The sequence below is a fragment of the Cygnus atratus genome, chromosome 2, assembly GCF_013377495.2.
Source record: "Cygnus atratus isolate AKBS03 ecotype Queensland, Australia chromosome 2, CAtr_DNAZoo_HiC_assembly, whole genome shotgun sequence".
Lineage (NCBI taxonomy): Eukaryota > Metazoa > Chordata > Aves > Anseriformes > Anatidae > Cygnus > Cygnus atratus.
In genome coordinates, this window is record NC_066363.1 from 5,932,843 (window position 1) to 5,948,500 (window position 15,658).

At 37.2% G+C, this 15,658-nt stretch overlaps 1 protein-coding gene across 2 annotated transcripts in view; it reads left to right on the top strand.

Moving 5' to 3' along the window:
- The first annotated feature begins 307 nt into the window (after positions 1–307).
- Positions 308–15,658, top strand: part of LOC118251741 (sodium channel protein type 5 subunit alpha-like) — a 34,881-nt gene continuing 19,530 nt past the window's right edge. For both annotated transcript variants that reach the window (XM_050708526.1, XM_050708527.1), the window contains exons 1-12: positions 308–562; positions 1,563–1,681; positions 3,606–3,710; positions 5,287–5,415; positions 6,184–6,275; positions 7,069–7,290; positions 9,581–9,638; positions 10,308–10,449; positions 10,937–11,134; positions 12,071–12,250; positions 12,772–13,173; positions 13,717–13,843. In XM_050708526.1, the coding sequence (XP_050564483.1) occupies positions 308–562; positions 1,563–1,681; positions 3,606–3,710; positions 5,287–5,415; positions 6,184–6,275; positions 7,069–7,290; positions 9,581–9,638; positions 10,308–10,449; positions 10,937–11,134; positions 12,071–12,250; positions 12,772–13,173; positions 13,717–13,843 (2,029 nt within the window). The remainder of the gene's footprint in view (positions 563–1,562; positions 1,682–3,605; positions 3,711–5,286; positions 5,416–6,183; positions 6,276–7,068; positions 7,291–9,580; positions 9,639–10,307; positions 10,450–10,936; positions 11,135–12,070; positions 12,251–12,771; positions 13,174–13,716; positions 13,844–15,658) is intronic.

Sequence of the window (15,658 nt, forward strand, 5' to 3'; positions counted from 1 at the left end):
TAACATGTATCTTAAATAAGGTGGTGTAAATACCTTCTTAAAGTTACAGAGGTCTGCCTACATCCTATCAGATACATATAATTAAAAAAACAAAACAAAACAAAACAAAAAACATCTCATTGAAAAATGTATTGATTCTCTATTTTTTTTTTTTTTTAGAAGATGGCTCAGAAATTTATGTTTTTGGACATGCATGGGCAAAATGTTTAATTTTCATAACTCATCTGTTCCGGAGTTACCAATTTTGATTTCTCTTTCAGTTGTTTCTGTTTGAACAGAATCAGTGACAGGAAGCAAAGAATGAAAAATGGCTGAGTTCATACTCTCTGGTACAAACAACTTCCGTAAGTTCACTTACGAATCTTTGGCTGCTATTGAAAAGAGAATTGCTGCCAAGAAGGATTGTCAAAAAAATATCATAGACCAGAAACCTGAGGAGAAACCACGTCCTCAACTTGACTTAAAAGCTTTCCAGAAATTACCGGCTCTGTATGGAAATCCTCCTCCAGAGCTCATTGGGGAACCACTGGAAGATCTTGACCCGTACTACAAAGATCGCAAGGTTAGAGCCAACCAAAATGCTTAGATCTTAATTTGTTTTGTTATATTGCTAAGAAGTGTTTATGTGAACAATGTCTTAAACAGTCTTGGTTATATTTGTTTAGAAAAACTATCATCACTTTCTGGGTTGAAATAATGCAGAAAGTTAGCACAGCTGAATGACATGCTGTAATCTTCTAAAAGACAAAAAAAAAGCTTAATTTTGGATTATAGGAATTAAATGATATAAACTTCATTAGCATTTAAATCAGAATTGAAACATCAAACATAAAATGGATAAAAGAAGAAAATGAAGTTTTGAGTCAGATCTACAAGAAATGATAATTATTTTGCAAATTTTCTTAATTTGTATAGTTTGAAACTGTCTTCTGACTCAGTGATTGTGCTCTGCTTACATTTACAATAAATGATCATCTAAGTGTAGTTTTTTAAAAAAAAAAACATTTGCTGATGGATACATAAAACCTAATTATTCAAGTTGTATATTCTAGTCAGGAAGGATAGAAGAATATGATTTTTAATAACAAACAGAGAAATGGCATCTAATCCACTGGAAATTAAGTTTATTGCTTGAGTATTGCTTAATACCTTGAGCTAATTTCTACAGTCTTAGAGGTAGAAGATCACTATCAATACTAGCAAATAATGTTAAAGGCTGCAAGTCTTCCTTCTAACTCTGTATAGTGAGATTCTATGAGAGGTCCAACTTAAAGAGAATAGTCATAAGCAAAATTTGTTTTGTGCAAAACTCTTAACGAGGATCAAAGTTAAAAAGGGAAGTTCACACTGATATTTATTTTTTTCCATTTTGATAGTTAATGGATATCAATTTATGATAAAAGGAATGCAAAATATGAAGAGTCTTCTCATTTAAACAAGCAGACTGAAGTTAATATCAAAGTCATGCTCATCATTCATAGAACTAGATGTAATACAAAAATGTGTTCTCTGCTCCATTTCCTGAAAGTTTTATTTCATGTTGCTTTATTTTTATTTTAAAGATTTTCATAGTGCTAAACAAACAGAAAACAATCTTCAGGTTTACTGCTACACGTGCCTTATGGATCCTCAGTCCTTTCCATCCAATCCGAAGAACAGCAATTAAAATTTTAATACATTCATATCCTTTTCTTGGCTTCATTCACTCTTTTTTTTAATTACAAAGACCTGTGTAATCCTGTGCTGTTATACCTTGCAGCACTGAATGAATAGCTTTTTCTTCACTCCAGACAGCTTCTAATTATGGATTACCTCAGAAATTACTCCTGTTTGATGTTCTTGTGCTATTTAGTAATAGTTTCATGAGTACTGAGGGTTTTGAAGCCTGATTTTCTAGCTATTTTGTGTTTTAGACTGTTCTCTGATGTTGATTATGTTGTCTAATCAGTATCTTATGTTGAATCCTTTTTCAATGAGAAATGAATAAGGTCTCTATCCTTTATCTCATACTCTGTTTATACATACCGTGAGAATTAAATTCAACCCCCATGCCAAAGCAGATCCCAATGAGATGGGTACATATATGAAAACACAGAGAACAATTTTGAAAACTTTGTTTCATTTGGAAATCAGATTTTAAAAATATATCTTTGGTATATGACAATGAAAATTTTCAGGGATGCTGTTGTAGGGAAGAAGGATGTCTTTGAAATAAAAAGGTAATACAGATCCCAAGTCATACATTTAGGGGATGGGACTCACTAGTATAGGTCTCCACTTTGGTACTTGGAAATGAGACCAGGGCAAAAAAAGCTGTCACTCATGGCTGAATCAGGCCCAGCATGGTCTGCAGTGTATCATACTAGGTTTCCAGCCATCTTCTCAGCAGCACTGGGTTAACTGGGATGAGTCTGCAGCTGTGGCCATAGCAGGGTACAGACATCCCTAGAGGAGTGACGGCTCTCCTCTGAGGGTTTCCCTGGGCAGCAAGTTGGCTGATGCTGGCATTTCAACACTAGTGGTCCAGCTCTTAGGTTTGTGACAGTATTTGACGATGCCTACAATTAAAGGCAGGAGAATTTGAGGGAGGACAGAAGAGATTGTTGACAGAAAGGGTAGATGTCTTTCCCATGAACATCTACCTCCTGGGTTGCTCAGAAGTGTGGTATGACACAAGACATGAGATTCAGCTCCAGAGACAGGCGCTTAAGCTCAAATATCAACATGTGAGCTAGATGCCCAAGTTCCCATTCATACGTTATAGTCAGTGGGTCCCAAAGAGCACGTGGACAACCCCAAGAGTTGTCTAAACATAAGCATCTAATGTCCTTTGAGACACCCACAAATATCATGGCAGACTTTGCACTGTCACTTCAAAAGAGTACAGGTCTCCAGTTTAGTCAGTTTTGGGCTTCAGGTGTTTGACCTCCGGTGCTATTTAAATTTTGTGAAATATTCAGTTTATTTTTTAAAAATACACTTACTTTGGAGTTTTATGAGGACTACTTTATTATCATTTACACTGCAGCGGTGATCAAGACATTCAATTTGTTACCTACAAAACCTTGCTGTCAGCACTTGAAAATTTCTCAGTTTATTTGAAGATAAAACTCCACAAATTTCACAGGTCGTGAAGAGGAGAACAAGAAGTGGAAAGAGAACAGTGAAATATGTTTTAGACATATGAATTCATACCAACCTTCCTTGTGAAAGGAAGACTGGAGCTTAGGTGATATCAGCCTAAATTCTCAACTCTATCCCAATTTTCCCTGAGACCTTGAACAAGTCAGACAGTCTCTGTTTAAAAAATTCCTCTGCTGTAAAATTAAATTTAAAATGCATCATTTCTCTCAGTCTGTCTCAGTGGTTAGGGATCATTTTACCAAGTCTGCAATGCACAGAGCAGCAGATCTCTAGCCTGTACAGCAGTTAAGATGGCATAAATAACAACAGCAGTGTATTGTAATCTACATGTACATGCAGATCTTACATGTGCTTTAAACTCAAAAAAAAAAAAAAGTATTAAGTTTATAACCAGTGGAATATGTATGTAAATATGTTTCTAAATCAATGTCATATTCTTTGCCTTCACTCCCATGACTTACATTATTCACTTGGTTTATAATGTGCACTATTATAACTAATTGTGTGTTCATGGCTCAGAATGAGTCTAAGAGTTCTGCATCTTCTTCATGGAACAAATATGTTGAGTAAGTATCTGAGGGTATGTATGCATTTTAACTCTACACCTCTAATTACTTAGCCTATCTTGCAGCCTTCACACACAGTAGTTTATGAGTTTAATAACCATTATTTTTTTGCTTTGACGGAGTATTTTTGTCTCTAAACTCAATAACTACAATAATTATGGAGTTACAAGAGATCATGAGTGTACATTACGTTCCACTGAAGTCCTGTCTGTCCTACCACTCCAGTTCATTATCCTACTTTCTGAAGTTAGTAATTATTTGCTTTTTATCCAGGCACATTTCTTATTGTTGCCAACACTGATAAAGAACATCAAGAGCTGCTGTATTTTAAAATTATATTTAGTAATATTGAAATGTTGAGTATTTGCTCTAATAAAATATTCTGTTAGAAACTCCTGGCTTGTGGGACACTGTTAAAAAATAAAGCTCTTATCTTCAGCACTGCCAACCCTTGCAATATTACAACACAACAAATGCATGCTTTTGGAGTCACACTTAAGCTGGGTAATCCTATTATTTTATTTTATTTTATTTATTTATTTATTTATTTATTTATTTATTTTCAAGTTCTCGGTTTGGCATTAGTATGTTAGAATATGAACTCTGATACCTCTAACACATAATAGAAAGGAAAAGATTCCAAAATACTTGGTTTAAAAACGGTCATTAAATTGTTTCTGACTGTTTCATGATTCATGATACTGAAACATCAGCATCATGCTGTTTCATGATATCATTGGGAGTGGCAAACCCTTATGCAAGCAGGAATGAGAATCTGCAAGATGTAAGGTGTTTATATACGTATCTCCATAAGACACTGGCATACTTCCCTACTTTTGAGAGCACTAAAGGTTAGATAAGAGTTATATCTGCTGTTGGCATCAGAAGTACTGTTCAAATGCATTTTAATAATAATTTTAGAATACTTCTTTCCAAATGAAGAGGGAAGCACTACATACATATAATTTATTAGTGCATTTGCTGGCTACCAAGTGAACGCCTTTTGAATTCTGTAGGGAGATCGCTATCTTGTTGAAATGATAAGTGCACTCAATAAGTTCAGAAGAGCTTTTACTGATAATTTTCCATTAATAAGAATAATTGCCATCTTAAATTGAAAATCCTGTACTGTTGTATTTTTCAAGTGTTTTAAACATTCTGCACAGAAATGGATGCAGTGTGCCCAAAGTAAATAATACACAGAATATCATACATTTACTTGTCCACCTGAAACCAGAGGAAGATGTAAGTTTTAATGCTTATTTTAGCAATTAGCTAGAACTTTTGTATTTCTCAATTTCTGGAGACTCACATAAAAGAGTTTGAAAAAATTGCTGAATGCCAAAAAACTTCACAGGCATTCATGTTAATAGCCATGTCAACTACTGTTTCAAACTACATACAAGTCAGATAGTGACAGAAGACACTGAAATCAATAGGATTCTTTCCATCACTTCTCTGTAGTGTTGGCTTGGTTCACTGGTCTAGACAGTAAATGGTCTTACTGTGTCTTTTACCCTTTTCCATTAATTCCTAATGTTGCTGTTTTACTTTGGCACTTTTCTCCCCTCCTTAGATTTACTTTCACTGGCATTTACACTTTTGAATCATTGATAAAAATATTGGCAAGAGGATTCTGCCTAAATGAATTCACTTTCCTTCGAGATCCCTGGAACTGGTTGGATTTCAGTGTGATTGTTATGGCGTAAGTGAGAACAAATAAGATACGGATTACTTGAACACGTATTTGAAGTTTTTGTTTCTCTGTATCTGAAACTGTCTAGGATGTTGACTCTTGTACTTGTTTTATCACTCTTTGTATAACAACAATGCATTAGTCGCTCAAGAAGGGAATGGAGCTGTGCAGAGCAAGATACAGTTAACTGTTCAATCCCATCTCATACCACTCTGCAGTCCTTTTACATGAATTTACATACATTTTACATGCATTTTTGTGTGAATTTACATGTCCTTTTACATGCATTTGTAATAGCTGGGATGTCCAATATGAATTCATACTGTGAATGAAAGTGTAAATTTGAAAATAGAGTGATTTGTATTGACACCAGGACAGTGGATTAATTTGATCTCTTTCCCTCTAAATTCATGGTCTGAGCAATTGGTTTGCAGCTTTCATACTGGTTAGAGGCTGCTACAGATGGAAGAGAGAATCAAACCAGTTCTGGCCGTTTCAGCCTGAAATTAATAATTTTGAGTGTTATCTTTCTTTATATTTTGAGTACATAATATTTTAAGGTGCTGGCACAAAATCAACTGTGCACAAACCAAGAGCTACTTTATAAAGCAATTCTAATAATCTAGAAATGGCTTTCTATTGTATGAATCTTCAAACAAATACTTGGTAAGTAGTTTCTTAATGCTCAAAAATAAACTCAGGAGGATTAAGAATTAATAATGAACACTGTAAAATAAGTGTCCTGCTTACTCCATTTTGAGTGTCCTGATTTCACAGGTATGTGGGAGCATTCAGTAGCCTGGGGAGTGTATCAGTCCTTCGGACTTTCAGGGTTCTGAGAGCCTTAAAAACCATTTCAGTAGTCCCAGGTAAGAAAATCTATTTGCTGAATATTTTCTGTTACTTACAACCAATTCTTTACTCCAATCAAAATATTGGCTTATTCTGATCTATCTATCTATCTTTCTTTCTTTCTTTCTTTCTTTCTCTTTCTTTCTTTCTCTCTCTCTCTCTCTTTCTCTCTCTCTCTCTTTCTCTCTGTCTTTTTCTTTCTCCTGCTGTATCTTTCACTGATTGCAGATGCAGCTGAATTTGTGGACACAAATACTATCTCAGTCCAGTTGGACTAAGCAGAATAAATCAATCATTAGAAAGAATCTTGTGTTCAATTTAATTTTATTATATTAAAATTATTTCAATAACACTTTATTATGTCAGTTTTACAGAATGTTCTTCTAGTTAGTCTATGTATTATGGTTCAACAGAAACACCTCTGGTGACTGAACAGAATTATCTTACATCATCTTTGGGACAATATTTTTTCCCCAACTTTTCCGTCAGTTATAAAGTCAGTGGTTGCTTTCTCATGACTAAACACAGACTTAGAACCACTGGGTTGCCCCTGTGTTCTCTTTCTGGTATTTTTGATCATATTCATTATTGTTTCTAGATTCTTCATTGATTCTCAGTTGTTTCATGTGAACTATGTGTATCAATTTCTGGATAAAAAATAACTAGACTATCCCTGGTCCCTTATCCTTGTCAGGGAGTGAAGGAACATCTGGAAATTGTAGGGTCAGTCAAATGAAGAGAAAATATTGTTCTAATATTCAGTACTCTAAGTTTTTCATCCTGCTTTTCCATTGTACACTGTCTCCCTAGGACTCAAGATCATTGTAGGGGCACTTATCCAGTCTGTTAAGAAACTTGCCAATGTGATGATCCTGACCGTTTTCTGCCTGAGTGTCTTTGCCCTCATAGGCCTCCAGCTTTTCAAGGGCAATCTGAGACAGAAGTGTATCAGGAATTATACAGATCCCAGTATCAAAGAGTATTTACAAAACAAAACATGGGAATCCTATGAAATGTTTGCTAATTATACAGGTAATTTTTCTCCTTAATTCTTGTTTTATATGGCACTCTAGACACCTATGCATGCGTGTGTAACCACTGCTGTATATGAGATTGAATATTTGGATGAGCAACTACCTGATAATGCTCTTCAGACTGCCAGAGCATCAGAATGATATGACAATAACTGAAATATGTATTAGCTCATTCTCTGATGAAATTCCCTGAAGTTCAGCTTCTACATTATGCTGAAGAGTTCTAGCATCTTCATTCTGCTGCCTAGTTAAGTAGTCTTCAGCTTTGAACTGAGGAATTTGTTTAAAAGTAAAAATCTTTCTTCTTCACAGCATGTGTATCTTATATGTGATAATTATTTTATTTCATCTGTAAGATATATATAATAAACATCTTTCACCTATATTTTGACTGAAGCTGGTGGTGAAAGCGTAGAGCAGAGATCTGAAAAGGCACCAAAACTTTCTCAGAGGAACAGCAACTGGAAGGTGCTATTCAGAAATGAAAAGCCCTGTGGTGAAGGAAAAGCCTCAATGTACATGAAGAAAACAAATGTAAAATAGACAGTGTATACACCAGAAATATGAAGAAAGCTTCATCACCACTGAATTCAGAACAGCAACAAAAACATACTCGTAGAGGAAATGTTGAAATACATAAAAAAGCCCTACCATATTGCTGTTTGTATGTACTTGGTGTGTAAGATCTGTTCAGACAAGATTTCTTAATAGCCTCATAGTCCAGGGGGAGAAAGTCTTTATATAAATACTTTTGAGGATAGTTTTTGCAGGAACCTCTTGTACCTACCAAGAAAAAAGTACATAAGAACAAAGTATTTTCCATACACAGAATGTTAGAAAAGGTCATAACTGAAAGCAAACTTCAGAAGAAAGCCAAAGACTACAGAAAAGAGTACTACAGAAAAGAAACGGTGGATGTGACAAAATTTAGCTAGAAATAAAAATTTTCTATGCTAAAGAAACAAGAAAAATATCTCTTTTTTCCTGTTATTGATTAAATGCAGAACATTGCAGCAATATAAAGGCAATGGCCTGGAGATAGTAGGGCTCAAGAAATTCAAGATGTGTTGCTTCTCAAGCTTTGTCGTGTTCCCATCCCAACCATCTTGCATGCAATGATGGCAAAAGGAATAGGAGGTGCAAGACAAGTTTAGTGGAATCTGGCTGTCTTTCCTACAGGACTTATGACTTACAGCCCTATAAGGCCAATTTTCAATTATAGTGATTTTTTGGGTATGTTTTCCACAGGCTGTTTTGGTGCTGACTTAGTGTGAAGTTCCCATCTCCAACATGGACCCTACGTGTTGCTATAGTTTTCTGAAGCTCAGTCCTGGAATCTTATATTTTGTTAGTTGGCAGGAGCAGAGATGAACAAAATTTGGGTGGAAAGTAGCCCAGATAGTGACTCATTTCTTTATGGTATATTTACATGGTACAGCACAGCAGATATTAAAGATTCCTGTGCTGGCTCTGAATCACACTGACTTATCTGATGAGCACAGCTGAGATTTGAGAAGCACCAGGAAGAGATGAGATGTGCCTTGCATCTGGGATATGAAACCCACCTCTTAATGGTGCTAATTAGCTATTAGCATTGAAGCTATTACTTTCAGTCTGCTGCTAGCTCAGGCATCAGAGTAACTCATGCTAAGAGGGGAAGAGGTCAAAAAGAGCATGGCTTCAGCATCCTAATGGACAAATCTGTGTTTATCAGCTGAGCAGGGTTAGGACCTGTTTTCCAGCTATGCAGAGTAATTACACGTCATGGTTTATATCTGTATAGCCAAATACTCTTTCTTTTTGTTAAAACCAGTGATTTGTTTTTATTGCTTGTTGGAAATGGTCTATGGTACCCCCAAAAGTGTCCAAACTCTGTCCTGGAGAGGGCTAATTGTCATTTGCCAGAACTGTGGCAGAGAGTGTGCTAACAACAACCAAACCTGGGGCTGTGCTTGAACCTGCGCCCTTCTATTCTTGATATGCTTTTGGCAGATAGGCCCAAAGTGATATTGCAAAAACTTTTAATTTTAAGGGCTTCCTTCAGTCTGAAATTCGTACATACGCAGAAGTATGTGTATAAATGAGGACAGGACATCTTGCAACATGGTGTAGTTGCTGTGCGTTTAGAAACCTCTATTCTTTAGTGCTCTTTTCATATTTACTACACAGCAATTTGTATGTGTGTGCATGTACACTTACAGCTCACTGGTACCATCACCACTCCAAGGATAGAAGATACAGACTAGAAAGTGCTTTGGTTTTACCTTTCTTTTCCTTTTTTTTAATAGAACATTTTGCTCAGAAGCCAGACTCCTCGGACATCTTGCTATGTGGTCCCAGCGCTGGGTAAGTGCACTTCAGAATATTTCTTCTTCAGAAGTTTTCTGTCTGAACAGTTCTCTGCTTGCTCAGTCATAAGAGATGAAAACAAAGGAGTGATTCCTGACTTTCCTTGACTGCAGAAACAGGAACACAAACAATAAAATACGGTGGATCATCAGATAATTTAATACATGTAAAGAACAAAGCATGAATCTGCATTTGTCTTATTCAAGTCTAAATTCCTTCAAGCCCTTCTAGAAGGGCTATCTTTCTCTTCCCCACAGACGTATGAGAGTTGAGAACATGAAGGGCCTCACCTACAGGACAGGACAGACATGATTCTCTTTGTGAAGGCTTGGGATTGTTAAACTGGGAAACAAAACATGGATTTGGAGGGCAGATTTGGGCACGGAGGGAGAGGTGGTTGCTTTGTGGTGAGGGGCAGGAGATGGGAATGGTGATGAGGGAGTTGACTTTGGTTGGGGGTCTTCTCTAGCCTGTCTTTCTTTGTTGCTGGATTGTGGATGCTGCTTTTTCCCATCCCACTTTCCAGCCAAATACTGCCTAGTATAGAAAATTAGCTTGCAGTAAAATAAAATACAAAGCTGAATAATAATCCCAACTCTCACATAAACTGAAGTTTTTCTTCAGAATCTGCCACATTGAATGAGCTGCAGTTATTATTACCTCTAGGACCTGTCCTCCAGAATACACATGCTTGAAAATTGGGCCCAATCCTGATTACGGTTTCACCAGTTTTGATACCTTTGGCTGGGCTTTTCTTTCCTTATTCCGCCTGATGACCCAGGACTACTGGGAGCGTCTGTATCAGCAGGTACCAGCTTTGTGTATTGTTCAGAATGGGTTGTCCAGGTAGTGCAATATCCGAAGCAGAAAATGGTTGGGGAGGACAAGAAATCTCAAATAAAAGAAGTAGCTGGGAATCATTAAGCCTGCATACTCTCTTCTCCCTTCCAGCAAGCCGTGGTCCGTAATTGACTCATTGAAAAGGGATGCTGAAGTGCTTCCCAGCAATATCCCTATTAACCTGTTGTATTAGGGACTTCAGAAAAAACACTAAAAGATTTCATACTGTCCTTCAAAAATGCAACGGTGCCTCAGTCATCCTCATGGGTTTACAAGTGATGGCATGGAAAGAGGGAGAAAAAGATGTGGAGAAAAGGGGCCAAGGAAGATATATTTAAGCTTCGTAAAGCATTGTGTCTAGAAAGCTGCGTGCTTCTGAAAAATTTAAAGACACATTGAAAGCCTATTTGATATTCAATACAGTATTTTTTATCTCTGGGGTGTTGTGCTTACAGACCCTCAGAGCTTCTGGGAAGGTGTATATACTCTTCTTCATGCTGGTCATCTTTCTGGGCTCATTTTATCTAGTCAACTTGATTCTGGCTGTAGTAACAATGGCATACGAAGACCAGAACAAGGCCACTATTGCTGAAACAGAGGCAAAGGAAAGGAAATTTCGGGAAGCCATGGAATTATTGCAGAAAGAGCAGGAGGTATGTGAATTATTGCAAAAATAAGTCTCAACACTGTTATTAATCACATAAAGTGCATATCTCCTTGTATACAGCCACACAGTATACAGATATACAGTCACTTGTGGGAACAGGAGCAAATGTTAAGTTATTGAATGCACTGATTTGTAGAGATACAGGAGCACTTCCTTGTTCAGCTGAGTATTTTTCCCATATTGTTCCAACCATGATTTTTTGTTGTGGATAATGATCTTCAAAGTCTGGTGTAAGAAAAGTAATATTTTAAAACTGGAAAATGTAAAATTCCATCAGCTAGTAGCTTCCAAAATAACATATAGATGCCTTTTTCTTTCTGTTCTATTTAACTGTTGTGGATTGCTGAGCACAGAAATATACAGTAATTCTTTACATCAACTGCATTAACATCTGAAACAAAGCCTATTGTAGTTGAGTGAAAAAATCATTTGTAACTTAAATAGTCTAGAATTTTCTGGAACAAAATATTGCCCTAAATTCAGTATGAGAAGGCAAGCTAACCACAGTGTGAATACAGTCTTAAGGATGTGCAAAAGCAAGACTCAATTTTAATACTGCTTGAGCATTTGTTTGGGAAAAAAAGTTATATTGTATAGCTTTATTTTAAAACTGAGTATTTTTATTGTAAGCAATTCTGCCATATGGAGGAATAGCAGCTATAATATGATTATTTTGCCCCTGGCAAGCCCAGTACATGTGATCATGTAACATACTGCAAATAGTAAATTGTTCAGTGCTCCATATGGTGCAGAAATTCTCTCCTCTTTCTTTTACTGTTATCACATATTGGAAGATTTTTACTGACTTTTGTGAAATACAAATTGTTAAGATGAGATATTATGGAGCACAGAAGTATTTTCTTGCTGCTTGTATTCTATGTATCTAGCAAAAATGCCATCCATGTTTTTGTTTTAATTTTAGTCATTGGCTGCTAAAGGGATTGATATCCTGTCAATTAGCTCCTTCGAAGCCTCTCCTTTGTCTACCAAAGAAATCAAAGAAAGAAGCAATAGGAAAAAGAGAAATAAGTCCTTGGGGATAGAAGATTATGAAGAACAACAATTTCCCAAGTTACAGCCCACAGACAGTCAACGAAAGTTGGTAATCTATTGTCTGAATCTGGGATCCTAACAGCTTTTCTAATTTTAATACTAAAATAAACTGTTTGAAAGTACAAACCAAATCCTATTACAAATGCTGATCACTCTTTAACTTTTAAAATAAACAACCTTATGGACTATGGAGGTATCATATGTAAAATTTAATTTGAAAAGGAAATACCATAAGCAAAGGATAAAAGGAAATTACAATAAGAGTTAAAATACATTTTCTATAGCTTCAAAAAAATAGAAAATGTGAACAAAGATCAGAATTTAACTTTCGTGCCATCTTTGTCTGTTAAAAAAATTAAAAAAAAAATAGCTACTACAGCTGGCAAGATTTTATCATCTGCCTTTTAAAACCTAAACAAAATCCTTCCTGAATAATCTAAATTAAATAAGAGTTTTGGACTTGCTATGGTTGATAGAAAATGTTATGAAACTCTAAACTTTTATCGCTTCCCCAAACCTTCTCTACGATATTATGCCATTCTCTCTTTATTTCTCTCTTTGTGCTCTCAGGCTCTCCTTGGCTTGGTGTACGGCCCCAACACTAATCAGGTGAAACGCAGGCTGAGCCACGGGAGTGTATTCAATTTCCAAATACCTGCCTTAGAAGTCGACTCCAAAGTGGATTTTGGTGACGAGGAGACTCGCAGTGCAGGGGAGAACGAAATCCAGGGGAGATCACTGTCGGTGCCGCAGGTGGGAAGACGCTGCAGCATGCAGAGCCAAGCAAGCCATGGCTCCCATCCTGCTACCCCCAGCTGCGGGCAGGGAGGCAAGTGGACCAACACCGATGACTGCAATGGCATGATTTCGGTGATGGAAGGAGGGAATGGCAAGGTGCACGGTCTAGATCCAGCATCTACTGAAGGGGTTCCACTTCCGCCGGTAATGGAAGACCCAGGGAAGGGTGATCTGGTAAGAAAAAGTTGTTAAGTATGTACTTCATTTTATGGTTTCTCCATCAGTGGTAGGATTTTTAGGTATGTTTCTAATGCTGGCATTGTAACAAACAGGGAGAGCTTTTTTATTCTATGTCCCACCCAGGGTGATTGTTTTGAGCAATACCTCTTTCTCCTACACAGCAACTCTAGCATCATACAGAAGCTTTGCCTGTAAGTTTACCAATTGGGTAGAGATGTTTTTCTACCACTTTACCCCTCATCCCTCTCCTTTTCCATTAGTCCCTGGAATATATTCTGGGCCTGTTTGCCCTCCTACACCTATTTCCAAGATTTGTGTTTGCCTTGTTGCTATTACATGCTTGGGGGATCCATTTACTGTAGCATTATTACAGAAGTGTAGGACCTTCATTCTGAACACCTATTACATCTTGTAGAACGGTGCATTTATCTGGCTGCTTGTCATCATTCCTATTAACTTTCATAGTTACCCATCATTGCATCCTACTTCATTTTATTCCTGTGGTATCTCCCTAATCGTGTTTACTTCTTTAAGCAGCCAGCTGTAAATGATGAGAGCAGCATGATGCATTTGCATCCTCATCTGTCAGTGGAGTACTTTAATGAGGCATTTCAGAGACAAAGGGCAGCAAGTGCAGTCAGCATAATTACCAGTGTCTTGGAGGGTAAGTGGCTCCTTGTTATGCTTATTTCAATCATAAGGTAATGCTAGGGAAAAAGACCAAAATGTTAATACGTTTCTTAAACATTAACATAGATTTGTAGCTGTGTAGGAATTTCATCATTAATTTGGATTATTTTTTTTTAAGCATTATCACACAGTTTTTATGTACTGGAACACATCCTTTGCCTATCATAAGATCTCATTTCTAAAGACAGACAGAGGAGGGACTTGGAGTGATGGTGGGTGGGTGGAATTTCTCTAGTGGGTGAGGAGCAGGACTGGGACAGTGGCTTCTCCTCCTGACCCTGTGACTGCTGTTGTGTCACTGGTAGAGACGTACACATGCAGAATCCCATGTTAGGATTACACAAGCAAAACTAATTGTGGCATTTCCTGGGGTTTGAGTGCTTAACATACCTTTCCATGTGAATTTTTGAGGGTAGTAAGGGTTGTATCACTTACTGTTATTATGCTACTTTATAGTTTCACTGCAGAACTTTCTGGAGGTTAAAAAAAAAATAAAATCTAAATTGTCCAGATGTTTTCTGGACCAGGATGAGGAAGAAATTTATGTTTTTGTGTTGGATCTCTACCAACAGTTCTTGGAAAACAAGTGTAGGATTTGGCAGGGGGGTAGCATTTTGGCAGGATGGTCCCTTTTCTTAAATTTCTCTAAATCACTCTTGGGAAAATCTCCGTGGAAACACATCCCATGCAGCCTTGCTTTCAAGTTTAATTCAACAATAATTTGGGCTGTGCTGCAGACATTCAGCTGTGACCTGGGATGGAACCAGGCTTTTCCCTGTAGCTCTAAGTGAAAGTGGATTAAACTGAGAATAGGTATCAGAACAGGGAGCAGAGATTGTCTTTGCTGGGATCTGAACACCGGTTCTGCCAGATCCACACAGGGTAAATAAAGAAGCCATCTGGTCAGGAGGAACCGAAAGCAAAAGCTAGATCTGGAGGGGGGTTGAGTCAGGGTGATCACACTTGAATAAGTAATGTGGGGTGGAATCGGAGACTTGAGCCCAGAGGAGAAGAAATGGCGACTGAACTGGGAGGGGAAATAAGGACATGTACGAAGAAGAAAAGGTTACAAGTCAGATTCAGCTCATAAGACATTTGAAAAATTTTGGCATCCACAGAAACTAATTACTTAAACCTAAATACAAACAGAAAGGGAATGATTAGTGAGGTCCAGTTTGTCAATGAATTTGCACAGAACTTCAATAGGGATAAAAGTGTTTTTGAGCACACATTAATATTCATGTTGAAGGAAGAAAAGCCATGAGGTTTATATTTGACCAAAAGCTTTTAAATGACACTAGCAGAACAGCTTCTATTCCATGTTTTGCTTATAGAAAATTGAGATGTATCAGCTTGCATCAGCTGGAAGATGATAGGCATGAACTTTCCAACAGAAGTGGCCTAAGGTGAAATTTGGGCACAGTCTTTTGGGTTTGCCTCACCTGAACATCCACCACTGCTGTTCTAAACTCTTTTAAGAGTCGATGGAGACAGAGATGTTGTGTGTGATACAGCCAGTGTCCTAGATGTCTACATAAGGATCAGGTGAAAAGGGCCTTAGCTGCTATATTGCCTATCAAGAGCTCCAAGGATGAGAGGCTGAGATGTGGCCTCTACATCCCAAACATCTGATTTGGGTCAGATGATCCTAGGATGAGTCTGTACCTAAAGCTTGATCCAACAGATTTTAAAGTAACTTCCCTTCAATTAATTTTGAATCCAATTTTCTCTGAATTTTATCTTTGTGTTTATTTGGTGTAGGTTTTACATGAGTGGTGGAAAGTGCAGG